Source organism: Sapajus apella, unplaced genomic scaffold (assembly GCF_009761245.1).
Source record: "Sapajus apella isolate SASKATOON/1434 unplaced genomic scaffold, GSC_monkey_1.0 scaffold142, whole genome shotgun sequence".
NCBI lineage: Eukaryota > Metazoa > Chordata > Mammalia > Primates > Cebidae > Sapajus > Sapajus apella.
The window spans coordinates 3,086,763-3,111,009 of record NW_022437082.1 but is presented as its reverse complement, the minus strand read 5'-3'; the positions used below and the strand labels follow the sequence as shown (position 1 = coordinate 3,111,009).

Below are 24,247 nucleotides of genomic sequence, written 5' to 3'. Positions count from 1 at the left end.
TGCTGACACATGTAGTATCTTACCATTTATTATAATTGTGTACATTATTGTGGATTAAGTATGATTAGAAACACTAAGCAATAAAAAAGAAGCAAAATGTAATGCAACCATCCCTCTTCCTTAGATCTGCAAAATTCTGTGCCTTTTTAGACATGAAAGAAGCTGTTTTGGATCAAAATCAATAATGCTTTTGCAACAGTTCTTTCATTATCTTGCATGTTTGTTCTAAAACTCCCTTAAAGGCAGATTATACCTTGAAGTGAGGAAGCCAGCCTTTCTTGGGCCTCTTTACCTTGCATTCCATCCCCTGGGCCTGCAATAAGACTCAGGGATAGCACCTCTCACCAAGGGGGTGACATTTCTTTCCTTCACTCATGCATTGAGTAGCTGTGTGTTAGTATACACCATGTGCCAAGTTTGATGCTGGGGACTACAGCTGAGGGAGAGCAGTTGGTATTTAGTGTAGGTACATGCTCTCCAGAGGAAAATCCAATGCAAATAAATGGAGTGTTCCTCTGTGATCATTTGCCAGGAAGAACAAGTCCACAAGCCAATGTGCATAGGGCTCAGAAGCTGGAGAAAGATGGAGACCTTTTATAATTAAATCAAGAGAAGACGCCCTCATTTTGTAACAGAAATATTCTAAGGTTGTTCTTCCTTTCAAGGAACTTACTAAGTGATGCTGGGCCCAAATGTGGCAGAGTCCAGCTGAACCTGAGCAGAGGGTCAGCTGGCTACATGAACAGGCTTGTATCTGCCCAGCCATCCAACGAGTTTCCATGTCCCAAGTACCTGGGGCTCCAGCAGTTGTCAGTAGCTTGAGGCAGAGTCTTAACTGGAAAATGGGTCACTGAATGCTCTCTGCTCAGATCAGCTAGCCCCCTGGAGCTTTTCCTGGATTCACAAGCTCCTCTTTGGTAATATCTGTGAGCCAAATCTGTTCTCAGCTGAAAGCATCTCAGTTTGCAGGCATTTTCATGGGCAGAGGGGAGGGAAAGAGACAGCTTGGCCCTTGAAGTACTTCACGGAGGAGGGGTGGAGATCATTCAGGGATCCAGAATGCCCAAAGGCAGAGTGTGATTTCACACCTTCCGCTCTTAGGGAGGCCTGAAGGGAGGGTATAAACCTGGCAGGAACTATGTACCCCCTGCACAGTGCTTGGCACACACTCAGCACAAAATCAATGCTTGCTTTGGTGGGTGCTGCTCTGGGAAGAGCACGGGCTCTGTAGAGTTCTGCACAATGTAATGAACACCTCTACGAGTTCCAATATCCTCATCTCTAAGATGGGGACGGGAATGTCGCCTTCACGGGATTATTATGGGAACTAATGCCATCACTTTGTGATAGTGCCTGGTATGTGGTAGAGCCTCGAGAAATGTTAGCTGCTTTTCCCCTCCTTAATCCTGCTGGGATCTATACACCCTAAAACCCACCTGGGAGGATTTCTGTGTGAAGTTCAGGGAGCAGAATTGAAGGCAAGTTAATCAGCTATCAAGATTTCAACAGACACAGATATCACTTTGGTCAGTAGCCTCCTAAAATCACATCCTACTGAATTAAACCTAATCGTGTAAACTTTCCAATACATGCCAACATACCAGCAGGGGAAAACTCAAATATAGTGAAAGGTGGGTGGAAGACAAAATGAAACACTGCTATATAACCCAACAAAAGCAGCTAACTACTTTTTAAAGTGTATGGAAATTTTAAAAAAATAGATATGGCAAACAGACAAGCTAAACACTAGCCTATGCCAATCCCTAGCATTCAATGTCTGCAATTCACCCACAAGGGATCATCAATAGTCTTCAACTTGGCCCCTCAGAAGCTTCAAGGGAGTCAGGACATACTGAACCCTATACTTCTGCTCACCTAAACTCATTAGAAAGCCAATCTGTCTTAGGGAAGGCAACATGGAATTCTTGTTTGATCCTCTTTTGTTGAACCTAAAATGAGATCATGGATGTAAAGTGCTTTCTAACCTATGAGAAGCTCCACACACAAGCAATTATCTAGCATCTTTAAGATAAGACTTCAACTTGAGAAGGGCAAAAGCACGAAGAAATCAAACAGGGAAGGGGAGCCAGCAACTTGGGGCAAAACTGGGGACAGTCAAACTTGTCCAGGAGTCATCAGCTTCTGATCAGCCTGGGGTGGGGCTAAAAGAAAACAAGTAGCCATGAGACTGGAAACACATCAGCCAGAGGCCTCAGGGTGGGTGACTGCTTCAGTAATCAGGGGTTACTGCCTAGCTCAAGGTGATTTCTGGAGAGAAGGCCATCAGCATGGAGCTGGTTTAAAGCCTCGTTGCTATCAATCCCGATTACCTTCAGGGGATATATTCTGCTCTGTGCTCAGAAACTGTGCTAAATTCCACTGGCTATGAGAATGCAAACACGTCTTCAGGCAGTGCTCATAATGTGGCCCAGAGGCTTCTTTTACTGAGCACCATGGCTATGCAGTCCTGATCTGAAGTTATGCAAGCAATGGTGGAACGGAGAGCCCTGGACAAGAATCCAAAGACCTGGGGTGAGATCCTGATTCTACCTGGGTTTCTCCAGGCCCCCTTCCTTTCTACATCTTTATTTCCTTGTTTCAAAATGGGGCTAACAACAGTGGCCCAGCAAGCATCCCAGGACAGCTAGAGGCCTTGGCTCAGGTGCTGGATGGAAGGTGTGATATGGAAGTGTCCTCACAGAGGGCCTTTGTCCATGCCACCTAATATGTCAAAGTACCAGAAGGCATAAGAACATGAGGACACAGGGCCTCCTGAACATAAGGAAGAGCCAAGAAAGGCAGCAGTGTCTGGGGCTGAGATTCCAGGAGAGACCAGGACACATCTCTTCTCCTTAACTAGTCTCTTGGCCACTTGTCCTCTGCAGTGTCAGCACTCACCTAGAAGAGCTTCTCATAGCATTTCCCACAGTGAATGGTGTCACGGTGAATGAAGATTTGATCCAGGAGATCACCCATTGGTTTACTGCAAATCCCACACTGAAAGAGAAACCAATCTGGAGGTCAACACACAAAGCAAAGCAACAGTGAGTGGAGTGGGAAGGGGATGCCTGAGCAAGGTGGGCAAGCAGATGCTGTGAGCCCATGGTACATCCTGGACCTCCAAGAGGTCAAGAAAAAATTATGAAAAGGGATCACTTGTACACCAAGCCTCAGCGACATACAATTTACACATGCAACAAACCTGCACGTGTAACCCCAACCCTAAAATAAAAGGAGAACAATGATGAAAACCAGAAGTAAAACACAAACTCAAAAACAATACAAAAACAAAAAACTAAAAAACAAAAAAAGTCCCATAAAAACTAGCTGGCAGGATTATCATGTGGTGGTTAGGAGGTCAGGTTCAGAATTCAGCCTGGCTTTGAGTTGTGAGCCCCAGTTACTGAAACTCTCCCAGTCTCTGTTTCCTCATCTGTAAAGTGGGTGCACCAGCAGGATGGACTTCTCATGATTACTACAAACATTCAGTGATGTAGTCCACAAAGAGCACGAAGCCTGGGGTCAGGCGTCAAGTAAGTGTGCAGTAAGTGCCAGCGGTCATTGCTGTTGTAGCAGGGGTTGGACAATATTAAGCGTGACATTTAAGGAAGGTGATAGTACAGTCCCATAGAAAGGAAAGATATCTCAGCAGTCCAGCTCCTTCCTCCAATCTCACGACTTTCAAACTTGTCTCCCCAGGAATGCCTATGGAGGAGACAGCGCTCTCCAGGCCCCAGGCTGAGTCTTCTGGCTCCAAGCTTTCACAGGTGCTGAGACAGGCAGAGAAGGGGTACTAGGATCCTCCAAGCCCCTTTGCTCATTCTAACCAAGCACCTTTCTGATGGCAATGAGGCTATTTCGATTTCTCAATTCCCTCCTCCTGGCAGTTTGGTTCACTATAAATTAATTAGCCCTCTGATTTATGTATTATGCCTCTCTCATTACAGTTATTGTGAACCATTATAGTACTTTGAACCTCAACTTCGCCGACTGATGATTCCAATCCATTTAGGGAGTCACCTCTGAGTGCACAGAAAAAAACAACAACCTGGGGTTACAAAGTGCTACACATCATGGAGAATGGGGACCCCAATGGCAATTACAATAAAATCCAAACTCTGTGCCCTCCAAGGCTTACACGATCTAGAGCACCCAGTCCCTCATGCCATTCTACCATGCAAGCTAGAACACTCTAGTGCTCCTGCCCCAGGTCCTTTGCACTTGCTGGCCCTCTGCCAGGAACAGTCTTTCCTGAAAAGACCTCTTGTGTCTCCCCGACAGTACTAAGCATGTGGAACCACCAACACTCATCCACTCTCTTAGATTTGGAAGCTCATTCAGCTCCCAGTTGTGCAAAGCCTCTGTGACTGTGTACAATTGTATATGGAGATCAAATCTTCTCTGTATTGTCTGAACCCATAAGACTCCTGCTCTCTACAAAACGTTCTTAGCAGCATGGCCCCACTTTCTTACCTTAAAGCAATATTCATGGCAGCAGATGCCAAGATGTTCTAGGGTAATCTTTGGGCAGTCTCGGATCTCATGGTTGCAGTAAGTACAGATCCCTCCAGTTGTCCTGTGAGATGAAGAACAATAATCTGGTGGTCAGGCTGGTGTAGACCTCTGATGCGACAAAGCCAGACCTTCTGGTTTTGTGCAACCAGGCCCAGCTTTGCTGCTAGGATCCCAGGCTGCAGTCTTTCTCTGTGGTGTGCAGCATAGCCCTGGGCCAGATCAGTTCTCAGTCTGGGCTGCAGACCTAGACTCACGAGGACTCTTGCACTGCTCTTATTCAAGGCTGTCTGCAGGCCACACTGCCCCAGTGCCAGGAGGGTCCCCTGCTGCAGACCTTTGCATTATTTCCAAAAATTAGTCATGTATCTTTTCCTGACTCACTACAGTATGTGTGGACACCTGATGTGGTACTTATTCCACACAGTTTGCCACCCTCTGACCTTCTGCTTAGAATATTTGCTAGAGGCCAGGTGCAGTGGCTCATGTGTATAATCCCAGCACTTTGAGAGGCCAAGGCGGGTGGCTCACAAGGTTAGGAGTTTGAGACCAGCCTGGCCAAAATGGTGAAACCCTGTCTCTACCAAAAATACAAAAAATAGCTGGGCATGGTAGTGGGTGCCTATAATCTCAGCTACTCAGGGGGCTGAGGCAGGAGAACTGTTTGAACCCGGGAGGCAGAGGTTGCAGTGAGCCAAGACTGTGCCACTGCACTCCAGCCTGGACAACAGGGTGAGACTCCATCACAAAAAAAAAAAAAGGAGTATCTGCTGGGGCCTATTACCTTCTACAGCAAGAAGACCAATGCCTTCTCCTGCAGGAGACATGTCATTGTGTGCCCTGCCTAGGCCCCTGTCTTGATGGCCCTTCTCCTCATGCCTGGGCCAACTGAACCCTGCCCCCACCTACACTGCTGGACCCACTCTGCCATGCTCTGTCTGTAGAGCCTACTCAGATCCTATGCTGAAGTTCTAGATACCGAATCCTGAGGTGAGCATCCTTACAGTTCCAGGATGCCTATTTTTGTTTCTGAGAGTCACCTCTGCTTTTCCTCCTCAGACAAGACTTGCTGAAAGTGACTGCTTGATCTGACCCTCCAGGCCATAATTTGAGGTACTTTCTTCCAGAGATTTGAGTCTGCTTCTGACAGGAGCCCAGAGCCGGGGGAGGCATTACCAATGTAGATTCACTTTAGCTCTGTCACAGGACCTAGAAGTGCCATGGGCAGGTTACTTGTGGTGTGCCATCTGGCTGCTGGCCCAGGGTTCACTTGGACAGCAGTACTGCTAACGGCCCCTGCACCAGCAGCCCACCAGCTCACAGTTGTTTTTCGTGCACGTGCATGCGTGTCTGTGCATACACATGTGTGCAACTGACTGAGATTGTCCTTAGAGAGTCCCCTTCCTTTCTCCAAGCCTAGCAATGGATCTGTAATGTCCGATTCTGGATTTAGTAGCTGTGCAATGGAAAGGAGGGTCCCTAGGGTATCTGGTCTGTCACTCCACTAGAAGTGGAGGCCTCATTCCATTCACTCCGATGTAGGTGGTTAGCTCCCAGGTTTCTGACCAACCTGCCCTTCTCTCCTAAGACTTCAACTGATGTGCCTCACCGAGTCATCTGTAGTTACCCAGAACCAGCTGCTTCTTCAGCTACAGTGGAGGGGATTCCCTAGCCCCATATGCTTGCCTGCCCCTGTATGTTTGCCCTTGAGGCCCAGCAAGATTCTCTTTATCTTAACCCTCTTTCTTCTTTCGTTTTCCTCACCAGTGTAGCTTTGGCCTCTGAATGTCATCCACAGGAATTTAGATCTATCAATGAGAAGCCAGATGGCAGAGTAGAAACATCCCTAACCTGGGAGTAGTCAGGGCCCTGGGGTTGAGTCCTGGGTATGCCATATCCACTCACCGTGGACTGAAGGCTACTTATTCTGCCAGCTCTGTTTTCTTCACAGCAGCCTGAGTGAACTCAATCTCTGAGACTCTCTTCTCCCCATTCCAAGAAATTTAACATAGGATTTATTTGTCATTAAGATGGTCTGGTGACTGTGGCATCATCTAGTGACAGCTTTCACAACTGCTGAACGAGGTGCTCTCTGTCCTTGCTTTCAATTTGGTGGCTCCATAGCATGCAGCATGATGCCAGCAGCCCACTTTTCTTCACTCTCTGCCCACTACTGTCCTGTCTTTTGTAGTTATTTTATTTTGACTTCTGGTCAGATTTGCAAGTTAATTAAGTGATGGATTAGGTTCTAATCTGAAGGGCCTCTCCTGCTGACGTGAGTCCCCTGGGCTGTCAGACACCACCACTTCCCTTCTCAGTCACCCTTGGCGTCTACCCTCTGGTCTTGGCTCAATTCAAAGGCTTTAGTTGTCACAAGTGTGACATCCCAACAAGGGAAGCACCAGCCTATGTCCTTCATCTTTCTGCAAATGTAGTGGAGGCTGCAAAGCAGAAGACAAAAGCAAACAGGCTCAGCAGGAACTCTCCCTTCCCTGTTTCTTCTCTGTAGAACTGCAAGCTCCATGCTAAGAAAATCAACATACCTCTCAGAGTATGGAGTTCTGACGTATGGGGGCTTCTTCTCTACGTCGAATGTGTCCTCAATGCTGCTGACACTACAGGGAGTGTGATGGGGGAGAGCCAAATCACTGTCATAGTTAATTTTCTCATTAACCTTTGGCCACAAGCTGAGACATAAGTACGCTGCCAATTGTCATCCATCACTTGGTGCCATAAAGGCCCTTCTATGCCGTGGGGGGCGGGGGTGGCAAAGGAGATCTTTCACAATGAGGGAGATGATCAGGGCTGGGTGGCTAGGATTCCTGTGGTTGTATATGCCAAGGTGCCCCAACTGACCAGTGGGAAAAGAGTAAAGTTTCTTTCCCGCCTATGTTATAATGTGACAGTCACCAGGAGCCCACTCAACAGAAATCAGATACTGGGAATGAGAAGAAGGAAGGGAATGTTCTGGCATAATACCTGTGCTCAAGTTATGGGTTGAAATTAGGAGGTACAGATGGGTTCAGGGTTTCTTTTGGGGGTGACAAAGGTGTTCTAGAATTGGATAGTGATGTTTGCATAACTCTGTGAATATACCAAAACTTTGGGACTGTACACTTTAAAGGGTGAATTATAACTCAATAAGCTATAGAGAAAAACCACCCTAAGGGGCTACAGATGGTGAAACCGAAGCTCAGAGAGGTTGAACATCTTGTCCAAAATGATCCAAACAGGGGGCCTGAGCTGGGGTTTGAACTTGACCTCCACAGCCATGCTCATCATTCCACAGCACCAGTGAAAGCCAGCTCAGAAGCCCTAGAGGCCCGATCCTGAAATAAGGCTAGGATGCTCCTCTCTGTTACTAAAATCCTCCAGTGGTGTGATGTGTCATAAGAAACATTCCGAGGGACCTCATCTCAGTGTGGTAGGTGACAATACACGGAGATGACATGGAAGTACCCCTCCACATGGCATCAGGAAGCAAGCAGATGAAGAGATGATCAGTGGAAAGGGGAGGCTGAGGTGGGTGGATTGCTTGAGGTCAGGAGTTCGAGACCAGCCTGGCCAACAAGGTGAAACTCCGTTTCTACTAAAATACAAAAATTAGCTGGTCATGGTGGTGGACACCTATAATCCCAGCTACTAGGGAAGGAGGCTGAGGCAGGAGAATTGCTTGAACCCAGGAGGAGGAGGTTGCAGTGCACTGAGATGGCACAACTGCACTCCAGCCTAGGCAACAGAGCAAGACTCCATCTCAAAACAAAAATAATGAGAATAAATAAATAAGTAAATAAAACTAAAAAGCAAAGTCACATATGTATCAGGAACTGCAGTCACATGTGCATTAAAATGAGGTAGGCTGGCATGACAGAAAAGAACATGGGGCTCAAAAGAAGAGCTCTGTGATCTGAAAGGAAATAGGATGAACTAGTTGGTCCCCAGGGCTCTGCCAGCTCTGCCAAGAGGGATGCTCTCAGCATTTGACAAAACAATATAACAAAGACAAGCAGAACAGGATGGCAGTGAAAATGGCGTGCAGGATGAAGTCACTGTAAGGGACAACCCAAAGGTGCCCAGGTAGGCAGAACACCTGAAAATCCATCAGTCCCATCAGAGGGCCATTATATCACTCACCCACTCGACCATTACCAGAAGCTACTCTGAGTCAAGCCCTGGACAAGGACCTAGGAATGTAGGGATGAGAATATGGGAGCCAGCAGCAGAAGGCCAACGTGGAAGGGTTTGGGACTCACTCTTACCTGCTATAGCGTGTAGATGCTGGCTTCCCAGAAGACACTTCACTAGCATTCACATACTCCTTCACGAAGAGAATCCCTTTGCTGTAGAAGGAGCACAGCAGAAATCAGAGTGATATAAGAAGATTCCAGGGAACCAGGCCTGGCCCACAGGAGTGGTTCGGGGCTGGAGAAGTCCCAGCCTGGTTTGAAGGAAGTGAAACAGCTCATGGGAAGGCACAGGACAGAGGCACTGGCATTGAAGTGGACTTGGGCTACAGTCCCAGCCCATGAGCGTTGCTCGTTGTGTTTGGACTGAGATTTACAGTAAGGGGCTTCCTGCAACCAATGGCAATGTGCTGTCCTTCTCCATGCAGACCTCGGCACTCCATCTTCTCCCCAGGCTTCAGTCCCGTGAGCTTTCCACCCCTACCTCAGGGCTGCGTAACCTTTACCCTCTACCCACAACCAAGATATCCCCCAAGCCTTAATTCTATGGTCAGTCTTCGCCACTCAGCAGCTCCCAGAAGGCACTCAGCTACTGTGCAGTTTCCATCTCACATCTAATTTCTCCCTTCTCTCTCCTGGAGTCCAGAGACCTAGAGGGTGCCTCATCCTGGACTGGTCTCTGCAGGACAGGAAATAAGATCTGCCTCATGCTGGGCTCAGCATGGCCCCAAATTTGCACCCCCCTTTTCATGCTGCACACTCCAGCCTGCTGACCTGACATATGCAGAGGTCGCCTTAGATATGCTCCCCACCCCCAACACACACACCTCACTGAGCAGCGTTCCTGCAGGAACATCCCTTCCTGCACCCTGGCAGGTGGCCAGGGATGCAGGTGAAGCAGTGGGCATGTGAGAGAGACAGACAAAACTCATGTTGAACTGTGAGTCCCATTACTGGAGGTGGGGCTTGGAGGGAGGTGACAGGATCATGGGGGGTCCCTAATGAATGACCAGCATCATCCCCTCGGCGGTAAGTGAGATCTCACTTGGTTAGTTCACATGAGGTCTGCTTGTTGAAAAGTCCGGTCCTCCCCTTCCTCACTCTTGCTCTTGCGCATGCTCTGGGATGTGCCTGTTCCCACTTCACCTTCCACCATGATTAGAAGTTTCCCGAGGCCTTCACCAGAAGCCAAGCAGCTGCTGCTTGTGCCATGCTTGTGCAGCCTGCCGAACTGTGAGCCAGTTAAACCTCTTTTCTTTATAAATTACCAGACTCAGGTATTCCTTTACAGCAAGACACGAATGGCTTCACACAACTGGCCTTCACGGACTTGAGCTGGCTTCCCAGGCATGTTCCACAGTGACATCAGCAAGTACTCATGGATGGCACAGCCCACATCCACTAGAGCACTAGGAAGTACCACTGCAGCCTCTTGCAGGGATAAGAAAAAGGAAATGTGGGAACATCTAGGCCTGCAGATGGGCATTTATACTGGGGGACTAACACTGTCCTGGGTGGCCCCTTGCCTAATGGCCTTCTGGGAATTGGGGAAGCAACATGGAACAAAAGCCAAGTCCTTTACTGCCAAGGAGGAAGTGGGTAACCCCCATGCCCAGAGAACATCTCCCAGGTTGCTAGATAGCCCTTCTTACGTGGCGGAGCTGGAGTCCAATTCACTTGGCGGGGCTGGAATATAACTGTGAGGCTGCTCAGAAGTGGCAGTGACAGTAACGGTGACCATGCAGCTTGGGGGGCTTCTCACCCTGAAAGAAAGAAAACGAGGGGTGGGGTGGACATGTCAACCCTGAGAGCTGACACCTTCCAGGGCCAAACAGGCTTTTCTGAGCCTAATCCTTGAGCACTGCTCTTGAAATTTCCTCTGAAATCAACAAATGGAACTTCTCACTTTACACATCAGAAAAGCCAGGGCAGGGGAGTTGAGACCTATCCCAGGTCACATGGTGGGTTGGTAGCAGGACCCCAATCTCCCTGATTGCAGCCGAGCGCCCTGGCCTCTGTGACTCACTCAGTTAGAGTGGAATCATGGGCTGCCGAGGATGTGAGAGTCAGAAGGGAGCAGAAGGGGAAGACACCGCCTCACTGGATGGGATAGTCCCTTACTAGGATCAGCTTCTTCTGCCACCCTGCAGGGGACTCTCCAGAGAACACAAGGCCAAGGGGCAGAGGACCACATGAAACTAGGCATCACTGAGGAGGAGAGTCAGATGCACCTCATTCCCAACAGAGGCAGGAAACTGACAGCTGTCGAAACTTTTCTGAGTCTCCACACTTCAGCTGTCACAGGCCCTTGGCCTGGAACTCAGCCTCCTAGGCAGCCCAAAAATGCTTTTCTCTGGCTAAGCCCATACTGGCTCTCACTCTGCCTGACCCCAGGCTATGAGCCTCGTTACCAAAGCTTGAGGGCATGGTGTTGGGCAGCACCACCAACCACTTGTCTGCACCTTCCAACTTCAGTCTGCCCACCCTCCAGTGGCCTGCACTGGGCTGATTCTGGCTTCCTCCAACATACCACGGTTCACATCATACTCAGATATGGCTGCCTCCATCTGTCCCAGGCTATGGGGTATTGTCCCCTTGCCAGAGAATCCAATCCCCAAGATTTCAACTCGTTGAAGAGTGGGGAAGGGGAAGAACAATCACAGTCTAGCATCTGCCTAACTCTCCTGCCTCATAGGCTCCAACTAGATCACAGGCTCACACTAGTGCTACCCACGCAGAAGCCATACAGACCAGCCTGCAGTTCCCCTGGACTTGCAGAGCTCTCACATGCCTTTGCAGACAACATCAACTTCTCTTCTGGGAAGCCCTTCCTGAGGACCTGCCCTTCTACCTAACCTCAGTGTGCCCAATCATCGTGTGCCTGTTCCTGGTTCAACCTATGACAAAGCAATGTGCCACAGAGACTGGGGGATGGGGACTGGATGGGAGAGGAGGGCCCCACGAAAGCCTGCAAAACACATAGGGGATAAAATGCAGAGCCAACGAGTGGGAAGGGGATTGATTCTAAGAGGAAGGAAGGCAAGACCTCATACTGACTGAACAATTACCAGGTGTCTGGTATCCTGTGATTCATGTCAGCAGAACACTGAAGGGGACAGCAGAACTGAAGGGGCAAGGTAAAACAGAAATCTCCTGGAGCTACTTGGGAGGCTGAGGCAGGAGGATCACTTGAGGCCAGGAGTTCAAAAACAACCTGGGTAACACAGTGAAACTCTGCCACTTAAAGAAAACCCCCTGGGGATGCCCCCAGGACTGCAATGTGAGCGACAGGAGCTCTCCCAATAGCCTTCTCTCCTTCACCTACAAGTGCCTACAGGGCCCAGCTCCTGCCCCCTGCTCACACTCACCCCTACCCTCCAAGCACAGGGCTCATTGCTCAGGCCTTCCTTCCGATCTTCCTTGTCCATGGTGCATCTCCCCAGGCTCTTTGGAAGGCAGGCTCCTCCAGATGTTTCAGGTCTCAGCTGGACTGTCTCCCCCTCGATAGAAAAGCTTTCCCTAAGCATCCTTGCTATCACACTCTGCCCTAACCCCTCTCCATCAGAGCACCTGGTTTCTTTCCTTCCTGGGCTTATCACAAATGGAGGAGCAGTATGGATGCCACAGCAATGGACAGTATAGGCTCTGAGCTCTGTCTGGATTCTAATCTCGGTTAGGCTACTTCCTGGCTGCATAACTGCTGGAAAGTTACTTAACCACCATCTGCCTCAGTTTCTCCATAATAAAAGTACCTCCTTCCTAGAGTTGGTGTGAGAATTCAATGAGTGAGTCCACAGGAAGCATGGAGAACAGTGCCTGCATATTATCAGCACACAGCAGGAGCTATCGGTTATTACGATCGTGCTTATTCGTCAGTGGACTGTGTGCTCTTTGAGGCTGGGTGGATGGGGCCTTAGCCGTCATGTTCACTGTGTACATGGCTGCTCACAGGAAGCTTTTAGTGTGCAGCATCTCCAGCTGGCGGCCCATTGTGCCTGCTTATTCTCTAACTCATGGCCACTTTGGGAAAAGATCTCTGGGGAACAAAGGGAGCTCTCAACAGACACCTACACCTTTTTTCACCATTGTCAACTGCAGCTCCAGGCAGTGATAAGGGAAGGGCCTCTGGCCTCACACAAAAAAGGACCAGAGTGACACTGAGGCGACTGCTGCCATGCATCCCATCTGTTAGGTCTGACAGACCAGAGCCAGGCTGAGAATGCAGGAGGTCAGCAAACACTTGCTTTGCTGAGTTTCTTGGCAACATGAAGCTAGCATAGCCCTCCCCTCACCCTGTTCCTGGAGCCATCCTTTCAAAGCAATGGACCATGGCAGGAGAGTGAAGGCAGGGCCGGAATACTTCATTGGCAGGGACAAGATGAGGAAAGACCAGAAGCTGGTCAAGGGAATGACCTGGAACTGAGAGACAGAGAGAGGATAGAGGTCGCAGCAAGGCAGCGGGTCAAAGTCGGTTAGGGGTATGGGACAATAGCCACAAAATACCAGAAATAAGGACATCTTGAGAATGCAGCCACATGTCCTGCTGGTGCAAGAGCCAATGGGTGGGTTCCTAGTTACCCAAGCTGGATGTGAGCACCACACAGTTGTCATAGAGAGAGAGAGGAAGTTCACCTGGCAGGAATGGGGAAAATGTCATCAAATCATGGCATCCTCTCTTGCCCTCTAGGTCCTGCCCATGTTGCAATGGCTGTGAAGCCCTTCCTGAGGCCACACTGTTTCCAGTCTAACAACTCCAGCTTTCCGTGGATTTTTGCAAATGAGAATTGACAGAATGTTTCAGGGTGATATAAAATCTGATACTACATTGCCTGTAAAAACATTTTAAAAACTCAGTTATTTCCAAATGTGAAAAAATGCACCACAAGTCACCTAGGATTTCAAAATTGGGAAATCTCTGACAGCCACCAAAAACGTCATAATTTGGTGTGGACCCACACTGCTCTACAGAGGCCAGAAGTCAGGAAACTGCCACTTAGGGACACCTGAGCTGCTCACAGAAAAGCACAAGTGTCTGGTGCGGTCTGTTCCCTACTACTTGGCTGCTCCTTGGTTCTTGGTCTCTCTCAGAAAATGCAGAGCCCTGTTTTCTCAGGCTACTGCTGCCAACTTCTTGCAACCAGTGAGCAACCCTGGGTCAGCACTGTGGAGCTGCATTACCACCCAAATCCATGGCCATCACACTGCTGACAGCAGTGGAAATGCTCATCCAACTGGTACAGTCGTTATTTCTGGCAGTGAATCCCATCCACACCGTGGCACACTTTGCTCAGCGAGCTTCCATCTCCGTGACTGGAAAAAGCAACCATATCCCTTTTCTGACTCAGCTATCCAGGCTCCAAATGGCTACCAGACAACATGGTTCTCTGTGCACCTTCTCTGTGCCAGGTTTAGTATAACAGATTTGATGTTATGGCTCCAAGCTGAAACCCATGAATATCTAACCCTGGGATGCTGCTTTCTCTGGTTTGCTTCCCTCCTAACCACACTCACCTGCAGAGGTAACAGGCATGCCTAGTGTGTGGGGCTTTGTCCTGGGTTGCTGCCCTGGACAAAACCACTGGCTCTAGCAGGCAGGGGTCCAGTGCAGCTCGGCTCTTACCTGCTGGTGCAGGTCTCTTGTCTGACGAGTTGCTCAGATCCGCTGGGGCTGCTCTGCCGTTCTGGGGTGCTAGGTTCTGCTGGTTGCTGAGTGTGTACAGCTGGGTCTTCTTGACCACCTCCTGGGGCTCCAGGCATGTCCTGCCAGGCCTCTCCGACCTCGGTGGCCATATTCTTCACCTCATAATCAGCCAACACACTGTGGAAGAATAAGTATCCTTATGAAGCGAGTGCCCTGAAATTAGCCCTTGTTCGCACATGGCAGGTGGGCTGGCTGTCATGTCTTGTGGACTTGTAGGGACTCATCTCCCCAAGGGTGGGGCAGACAGGAACCAAGCACAACCGCAACCCCAAGGAGCAGGCAGTCTCCTCCTCAGCAGGACCCCAGCACTGCTGCTCCTTTCTGACAAGGACAAAGTCACCCGACGATTTCAATGAAGTATTAAAAGACATAGTCTCCTGGCTGGAAACACACTGCCATTCCTGTCCTGGTCTTCCCACTGCCATCTCTCCTTTCTCCAATCCTTTCCTGCCTCCCGCCCGTCTAGGAAGACCTAAACCATCCAGCCTTCTTCACTGACTATGGTTCTCAAGAACGGGGTGCTGGCTAGACTCATCAGGGGCCCAGCAATCTAAGGAGGGGCTTCTCCCCCAAGCTACCCTGGAGGGCTCGGTAGGAGCAAAAGTAGGGGAGTGGGTACGTGTTGTTCGCCAGATTCCCAATTCGCTGTTAAGCCCACAAACAGGGGGAAGGGTCATGAGAACACACGATTTCTCGGGTAGGGCCCATAGAAGAATCCAAGCCCATTTGTGATCCTCGAGCGCCATCTCGCGGTAGGCACCGGGACTGCGACAGAAAAAAGCCTCACCAAGGTCGCCCAAAACCACCATTTTCTTTCTTATCTCATTTCGTGGCGGGTATCGTTGGCCGAGTCCGTAGCTGCAGGAAATGGCGGTGCGCGCAGGCGCACTCACGCCGGTCGCAGGCCGACCTGTGCACGCGCAATCTCAGCGAGTGTGTGCGCACCCGCCCACTTATTGTTGTGATGGCGTGTTTTTCACAGCTGGAACCTTCTTGTCTTCTTTATTGTGAAGTAGTTATAGCTATTACTACAAAGCAATAGCATTTTCATCTTTTTTATTTTAACAGATGAAAAAGTTGATGTAAGGGTTCAATTGCCACTAGTACATGGTAGTCAAAATGGAACTTCGTTGTTCCTTCTGCTAAGCTTACAGTATCTAAACTTAGTTTAAAATCTCTCAACTTAGTTACCCCCACCTCACCCCAGCTGCTTCTCTTCCCCTTCCAGCAGCCAAACTCCTTAGAAAGAGCTGTCTACAGTCAGTGTTGTCACCTTTTTCTTCCCTTCTTACCATCAACATTCCATGGAACCTATTAATTGCTTCTCAAACATCTGCACTGAATGACCTCCATTTCCTACCTGTCTGGGACTGACATGCGGTGTTAAGGTGCAGCCCCCACACAATGGGACTCACCACAATACCTGAATAGTCTCTCTACCCTGTTCAACCAGAAAGTCTATTGATCACAAGCTTACATGTCCTGGCAATGTCAAAGTGCTACAAAAGTATAAACATTCTCAATTTCTGTACTTGTCTAAGGTAATAACAAATTGTTGATGGGGAGTTAGGATGTTTTAATCACAGGATCACTGTGCAGATCACACACTCTAGACGTTCTTGCAGCTAAGTCCAGTTAACTGGCATAGTTGGTGACTCTCCTTCTTTTACATTTTTCTTCCACAGCAGCACACTGGTTGGCCTCCTACCTCTCTGGCCACTGCCCACTCATCTGTTTCACAAGCTCCTCCTGATCCATCTTACCTCTTAATATGGGGTGCTCTTCCTGTATGTCTTCTTTTCTCACTTTATGCATGCCTCCACAACAATATTACCCATTCCCCTGGTTTCAGTTGCACTGACATACAGAGGACTTTCAAATACCTATTTTCAGTCAAGACCTCAACCCAAAGCTCCAGTTCCATTTCTCATTGTTAAAGCAAACTAAATATGACCTGAGAAGGACTCTGTACTTCTACATTTGAGTCCTTGTAGATGAAATGTAACCTAGCTTAACAGGCAGTTAAAATTGAAAAGCTAAGTTAGTATTATGTGCCTGTAACAATAGCTAAGTCTTGGCTAATCCCAGCAGCCATACTTCAACCATTCATACACTGCTGAGTGTTCAAATTGTTCAAATAAGGCATACACCAATCTGTAACCAAGCCAGCCATTCTGTACCTCACTTCAAACTTCTGTATGTCATTTCCATTTTTTTTGTCTATAAATCTTCCATCATGTGTCTGTGCTGCAGTCTAACTCTGCTGTGATTCTGGAAGCTGCCCAATTCTCAAATCATTCATAGCTCAATTTAAAAAAGCTGGTTTTTCTTTTATCAAATGGTGTCAGAAGTATGATCCAAAGTGGAGCTTCTACTGACTCCCCCCCCCCCCCGAGGAGTGCTGACTGAACACACAAGGTACCTTCAGGACCCACTTGTGTCCATTGATCTCTCAAAGCAGCTGGTGGTCATGGGTAAGCTCCCTCTCAGATTTCAGAGCTCCAAGGATTTGTGTTTTGAGCAAACTCTCCAAGTTTCTTTGAGCAAATTTCTGATCCAAACTGGGTTTGGAAATTTTGACAGAAACTGGGCTAGGTCCAGGAATGCATTTCATCTGGGAATTAACTGGCTTGGATCCAGTTAGAGGCCTCTCACATCTGACTGGGTCAGAAACGAACCAGTAGTAAGCAGTAATATTGCAGGGGTTATAAAATTTGGCTTTTAAAAATTCACAGAGATTGTGTTCTACCCTTTAGTTTCATTTTTGTTGCATGCCTTGGTAGGAAAAATCATTGGCTAAGTTAATCAAGAGAACTTGAGAGTAAAGCCAATATTTTAGGTAAAAATAAGATACTTAATTTCTGGAAAACTGAGTTCTTACAGCTTATACATTAGGCCCTGGAGGCAGCAAAGTCTTATAGAAATGGTGAAATCTTACGGAAGATAACTTACAGTGGAATGTTCCAAACGAATGACAACACAATGAAGTGCATTTTAAAAAAATTCTTTTGTGTTGTGGTTTGGCCCCCAGGGTGATGGTACGGATAGCCAGATCACCTGGGCCACTCAGGGAAAGGGAACCCAGAAGCCTGGCATGCCAGCAAAAGGGTAAGAATTTCTTACCAGTCCAATTTCAGGCTTTTCTCTCTCTCTGTGCAAACTGGTTGTATGAATGGTAAAAATCACTGTTTATCTCCTCTGTAAAATTTTAATTAATGCAAAAAAGAAGTCTGAGACTAGTCTTAAGCTGTAGTCAATCTGGTGTATTCTGCGCTATAAATTCATTTTTCTGTGTTGCGGGGTACTTTAGGATAAAACATGGGCTTAGGCCCCCATAAGCTCACTGCTCAAGATGGCCCAGCAAGGTGGTCAGTAACAAACTTTGCTGCAGGTCCCTGAAACAAACAAAAAACTGGATGAGGTCTCCATCTTGCTTTATGTCCTTGGTAGCTTGACCTTGTAACCATGTGGCAGTACTTTCTCCTTGTCTCCAGCTTCCAGGGAACAGGAATTTTAGGGTTCATATCATAGCTAGCACTAAAAATTATCTTGAGTAATTAAAGGCCTTTGCAAGCTCAAAATTAACTACTCTAGACTCCTTCTGAGCTCAGTAGTTAAGGTTTTGTTCTTTCACATTGGCAGTGCAGGTTCGATTCCTGGCTTAGGAAGTAAGTTCTTCCTGGTTTAATATCTGCGTGACCTTGTCCATTCCCTTCTCCTCCATGGACTATCTTAAATTTTCCTTTCTCTGAGCACCTGGGATGTTACCTTTGGTAAAGTTCAAAAGCCAGGAATATTGGGCATGTGGCCTGGCTGAAGTCGAGTAATAAAATATTTTAAAAGGACTTTATTAAAGAGTGTGATGGTTAAAAGCCAGAATAATTAAAAGCAGATAGTCAAGCTCTAACAGCCTGGACTCCTGGAAAAACAGGAGGCACCAGAGGCCTTTTCCTGACCTTGTTCTTCCAAGGACTCCACCCTAAAGCCGATAACCAATTGAGAAACTTAAAAACTGGCAAATGAAAAATCTTAAGGCTGGGCATGATGGCTCACATCTGTAATCCCAGCACTTTGGGAGGCTGAGGTGGGTGGATCACGAGGTCAGGAGTTTGAGACCAGCCTGACCAACATGGTGAAACCCTGTCTCTACTAAAAATACAAAAATTAGCCGGTGTGGTGGCAGGCACCTGTAATCCCAGCTACTCAGGAGGCTGAAGCAGGAGAATTGCTTGAACCTGGGAGGCGAAGGTTGCAGTGAGCTGAGACTATGCCATTGCACTCCAGCCTGGGCAACAAGAGTGAAACTCTGTCTCAAAAAAAAGAGAAATCTTACAAGTACTGTAGTAATCTTCTGTCTATCTGTGTAGTTATATATGTGTTGGGTGTAATATTTATATAAAAGAGCTCTAATTAATTGGCTTAAACAAAAATAAGCACTTAGGTCAAATTTTTTTTTTTAAACTGTAGTGCCTTTTAGTTCACATAACTTTAGTAATTTTGGGGAAATAAAAATAGCTTTAAAAATTACTGGCAAAATAAAAATATTTGGTCTAAATTATGCAGGTCAGATATTAGGTTTGCTAAATTCTTTAAGGTCATAAACTGCTTTGACTTTTGAAAGCTGCCCAGTTTATTTTGGGTCATTAGATCCTAGATGAGGCCCTGGGACATGTGGAATTAGCCAAGCTCCCTACCTATGCAAAGAAGGTTATAAAGAAAAGAAATTTTACATAAGAAAGGATCTTGTATGGTAAATTCTTGTCCTAAAGTCAAATGACTAATTGTTTAAAAAGAGGGATGTTTAGGGCAAGTCAGAAAGTCCAAGAATGTCTTAGGTGGTCTGTATAAGTCATGAAATAATTTATAAAAGGGGATTTACGCAAAAAATATTGTACAATTTAAAGGTGTTTAGGACTCCTGAATGCTTCATAAAATGTTACTATAACTCTTAACTGTACAACCTGTCTGATTTACAGTTAGGTAAGGTCTGAGAGACATGGAGTGAGAAGCTGGAAAGAGTCAGACCTTATCTGCATTTCTGTCTGGGTCCTAGGCTCCACTAAGCACACAATTAAAATCCTGAACTTATCAAGGTTTTTACCAAAAGCAAAAGTCCGTAAAAGTTAACACTGTAACATGTAATTGAGACTACTGAGGAAACAGTTTTACATGCAACGTGCGTAAGAAAAGTGAAATGTGTTTTTGATAAAAGACTATAAGAAGGCATGGGAATATGGAGTTGTTCTGCCTAAAGAGTGAAAGGATTGTTTTAAATTAAATAAAGCTAAAGGTTTAAACAAGTTGTGAAAAGTTTATAAAAATTAACCTTGTAGGCCAGGTGCAGTGGCTCACATCAGCACTTTGGGAGGCCAAGGTGGATGGATCACCTGAGGTCAGGAGTTGAAGGCCAACCTGGCCAACATGGTGAAACCCCCTCTACTAAAAAAAAAAAATTAGCCAGGCATGGTGGCACACACCTGTAGTCCCAGGTACTCCAGAGGCTGAGGCAGGAGAATAGTTTGAACCCAGGAGATGGAAGTTGCAGTGAGCCAAGATTGTGCCACTGCACTCCAGCTTGAGCAACAGAGCAGGACTCCATCTCAAATAAAACAAAACAAAACCAAAAAAAAATGAACTTGTAAAAAATTCTATGTATGAAAATATTAGATTTAAATTTTTAATCTAAATTTAATCTAAATTTTTAATCTAAATCTAATATTTAGATTAAATATTTAAATCTAAATTTAAAGGGATATTTGGTTTTTCCATAAATTGAATCTTGAAATAAAAGCTCAACAGATTTTCTCAGAGCACTAATCAGCTCTTTAACAAAAATTGTAAAGGGTTATAGAAGGTTTATAACATTCTTACCTTATGGTCAAACTGATTAAGATTGAATATATTTGTCTACAAGGTTTTATTAAGAATTGAGTTTGACATCAATAATGTACTAATGTAACAGTGACATTTGGCTTATTTGGCATAAAAACCATGGGAAGCATTGTCAAAATAAAAATAATGTTTTCTTTTTTTGAGATAGTCTCACACTCGTCCAGGCTGGAGTGCAATGGCATGATCTCCGCTCACTGCAACCTCCACTTCATGGATTCAAGCAATTCCAGCCTCAGCCTCCCAAGCAGCTGGGACTACAGGTGCCTGCCATCATGTCCAGCTAATTTTTATATTTTTAGTAGAGATGGGGTTGACCAGGCTGCTCTTGAACTCCTGACCTCAGTTGATCTGCCTTCCTCCTCTTCCCAAAGTGCTGGGATTATAGGCATGAGACACCATGCCCAGCCTATAAAAATAATGCTTAATCTTCAGGTTATATTTTTAGTGAATGATATTAATATATATTCCAAAATTATATGGGGTTTCTAAAACTCTAATATGTTTGAGTATATGCTATCAATCATAATTAAGGTTATTATGTTAAGTGATTGTAGACCACAGAAATAACCAAATTTCCTGGTTAATTGTGTGTGTGTTTTTTTAAATGTAACTATTTAAAGTCATTTACACAGTTAACTACTTAATGCTGATGCAGTTTCTCAAAACTTCACAAGCATGCAAAATCCTAGAATATGGTATGTTTTAGAAGGCCCATGAGGGCCAGGCATGGTGGCAAAGGCCTGTAATCCCAGCACTTTGGGAGGCTGAGGTGGGTGGATCACAAGAGTAAGAGATAGAGACCATCCTGGCCAATATGGTGAAACCCTGTCTCTACTAAAAATACAAAAATTAGCTGGGCGTGGTGTCACGTGCCTGTAGTCCCAGCTACTCAGGAGGTTGAGGCAGGAGAATTGCTTGAACCCAGGAGGTGGAGGTTGCAGTGAGCTGAGATCATGCCACTGCACTCCAGCCTGGGTGACAGAGTGGGACTCCATCTCAAAAAAAAAAAGTTTCATGAAAGGATGGAAAGAACCCTGAAAAGCAGTCTTGAATACAGGTTTAAAATCATATCATGGGTAAGAATTCCTCATGAATTACCCAATTCCAAGAATTGAACTGGGTAAGAATTCCTGAAACTTTAACAAAAAGACTGATTGGTTTATACAACTGCTAACCCAAGTAGAACAAAAATTAATTAAATACCAAGAAAATGCTTTACCAGCCTGTCATGCTAAATCAGCCAATACTAAAATTGTTTAGATATACAATTTGAATGAACTCCATGGTCTAAGTCAAATTACCTATGACAATCCATCAATTATCAGTACTATTCACCTAAATTGGAGAAACAACTGGTATTCCAGAAGGACGTAAGTTCAGTGTTAAGCATGAACTCATGGAGAACTAGGACGGCTGCCTTGTCCTTCCTGGTTCCTTAAAGCTTTTGTTATTAAAGGTTCTGCATTCCATGACTCATCATGGAAAAGATAAAATAATCCAAAGTGAACATATTGGTGTGGTGACTTATAAATTGTGGAAATAGTTTAAAACCAATGTTTAGTTCAATATTCCTGGGAAAACAATCAAAGCTTCACATACATTTGCCTACCTTATGGCCCATTTAAACATTTATAAAGGGATTTCATTCAATTGTCATTTTCGATGCATGTTTTATGGTTGTATAAAAGCTCTCCCATGCAAGAGGGTTGATGTTGTAATGGTAGATTATTATGCTACAGAGTATTTTCACCAGGTAAAGAAAGCTTTTTATGGTTCACTGAGGACAACCCCTTCACAATCTAGAACCCAAAGACTGGATCTTCTAAAAACATCAGAAAAAGACTGTCCTTGCAATCCACATTGCAGCAAAACTTTGGAACCTTGAACTTTGGGTTCATAATTCCACAACTGAGAAGGGTCCCTCCACATTCTTGGAACCGTACACCCACTGGAACCCTTAAGGTAAAACTAACCAGGGGAGTCTCTCTCCAGAAGAAAATGGCATCCTTAATGTGAACAGCTTTTCCCAAGATCATGGATCAAGGCTTTTGTATCATGAGACTTTTATCTTGGAATATTTTTTCTTGCTTATGCCTCTATAAACAATAGAAGTGGAAAAGGGGTTTGTTATGTGCGCTTACGGGGTATACTTTTATTTATAAAGGAGTTTGCAGCCAGCTTTATGCATGGCTAAACTTATACTTTAATAGCTAAAAGATGAAGGCCCGATGTAGGTGAAAAACTTTAATGGTACATACCTTGCCTTATAATCAGTTAGAAATAGAACATTGGTTCACTCCTCTTAACCCACATCATGTGTTAAATAAAACATTGCCAGGAGGCCTTCACTCTTCTGGAAGGACATCATTTGTTAGGTCCTTTTTCCATGGTTTAGAATGAAAGAGGCCATAATTAGAAATTTATCTCTTGTGATGGGCTGTATACCAGATTCTACTATAAAGACTATGGTTACACAACAGACTTAAATTCTCTTGTGAAAGTTATGCTAAATCATAGAATTAGCTAAACAGAAAAGTACCTGAGCAGCTGCTGGGACTTGTGGCCTATGGAAAAATACATCAAATGCAGATTACAGAAATTCAGTTGTAGGGGATTAATGAAAAGACCACTTAGTCAAGCGAGCAAACTTTTCATCTAGTTCATTCTTTAGTATATTTAATCTTAGGTGGTTTGGTTTATGAGGACTTTGTGTAAGGAGCATACAACAAACTCTAGGTAGTATCCTATCAATAGTCATAATAGTCTCCTTGGTGCAGTATTCTCTTAAAGGTTTTAAATGTTTGCATGCTGCCATCTCTAAAATGTCAAATGGTGTCTCTTCAACTGGAATAACGGAACTGAATGAAATGTGCAATTATGAGGATACCATAACCTATGAATGACACACTGAGACTGGAAACCCAAAATGATGATAACTAAAGTGGTGCTAAAGCCCTAAGTTTTGGTCACACTCTCACCTAAGTGAGAACCTGGCCAAAAAGGGGGAATTTTTTAAACAAAATTATGGCATGCCATTGTTTTGAACTGAGCTCATGCACTAGGCCCTAACAGACCAAACCAAACAAAACAGAGTCACTCATGCTAAATGTAACATAATCAAACTAAGACTTAAAAAAAAAAAAAAGAAAAACAGTTCCTAAAACAGACCAGGTTTTGATTTTCTCCTATAAAGAGAACATTCTAGCATAAAGAGGTACCCTCTACTCAGTCCTTGTTCTCTCCTTATACAACCCACTGTCCTCCTGTTTCCCAGTGCGTTTCAAGACCATGTAAGTATATTTACAATGTTAATAGTGATACCAATAACTAAAGTTTTGGTCAATCTCTCAAAATTGAGAAAATGACCGAAAGGGAGGAATTGTTAAAGCAAACTAAATATGGCCTGAGAACGACTCCATACTTCTATATTTGAGTGTTTGTAGATAAACTGCAACCTAGTGGCAGACAAAATTGAAAACCTAACTTAGGAGTGTGTACCTGTAACAATAACTAAGTCTTGGTCAATCCCAGTGGCCATACTTCAACCATTCATACACTGATGAGTGTTCAAACTGTGTTCAAATAAGGCATATGCCCAAGCTGTAACCAATCCAGCTGTTATGTACCTCACTTCCAATTTGAGTACGTCATTCCCCTTTGTTCAGTACGTATTTCCACCATGTGGCTACACTGGAGTCTCTGTGAAGCTGCTGTGGTTCTTGGGGCTGCCCTATTCACAAATAGTTCATTGCCCAGTGAAACTCCTTAAATTTAATTTGGCTGAAGTTTTTCTTTTATCATCATGCATCTGCCTCCTGCACCTCACCTCTTACATGTCTCATAGGTATCACACTTAACATGCCCCCAAACATTTCTTCCACCTCCCTGGTTGAGAGTCTGAGCCAATGATGTGATAACACTTTTTTCTGAGATGAGGAACACAATGGGGAGATGCATA

At 45.6% G+C, this 24,247-nt stretch overlaps 1 protein-coding gene across 4 annotated transcripts in view; it reads right to left on the bottom strand.

Annotated features, from left to right (window-relative positions):
* ZNF185 (zinc finger protein 185 with LIM domain) overlaps positions 1-24,247 on the bottom strand; it is a 64,267-nt gene continuing 40,020 nt past the window's right edge. For all 4 annotated transcript variants that reach the window (XM_032264166.1, XM_032264165.1, XM_032264163.1 and 1 more), the window contains 7 exons: positions 14,317-14,514; positions 10,349-10,459; positions 8,772-8,852; positions 7,056-7,127; positions 4,474-4,576; positions 2,899-2,997; positions 1-2,162 (listed from right to left, as the gene is read on the bottom strand). In XM_032264166.1, coding sequence (XP_032120057.1) covers positions 2,899-2,997; positions 4,474-4,576; positions 7,056-7,127; positions 8,772-8,852; positions 10,349-10,459; positions 14,317-14,514 — 664 coding nt within the window. In that variant the 3' untranslated portion in view covers positions 1-2,162. The remainder of the gene's footprint in view (positions 2,163-2,898; positions 2,998-4,473; positions 4,577-7,055; positions 7,128-8,771; positions 8,853-10,348; positions 10,460-14,316; positions 14,515-24,247) is intronic.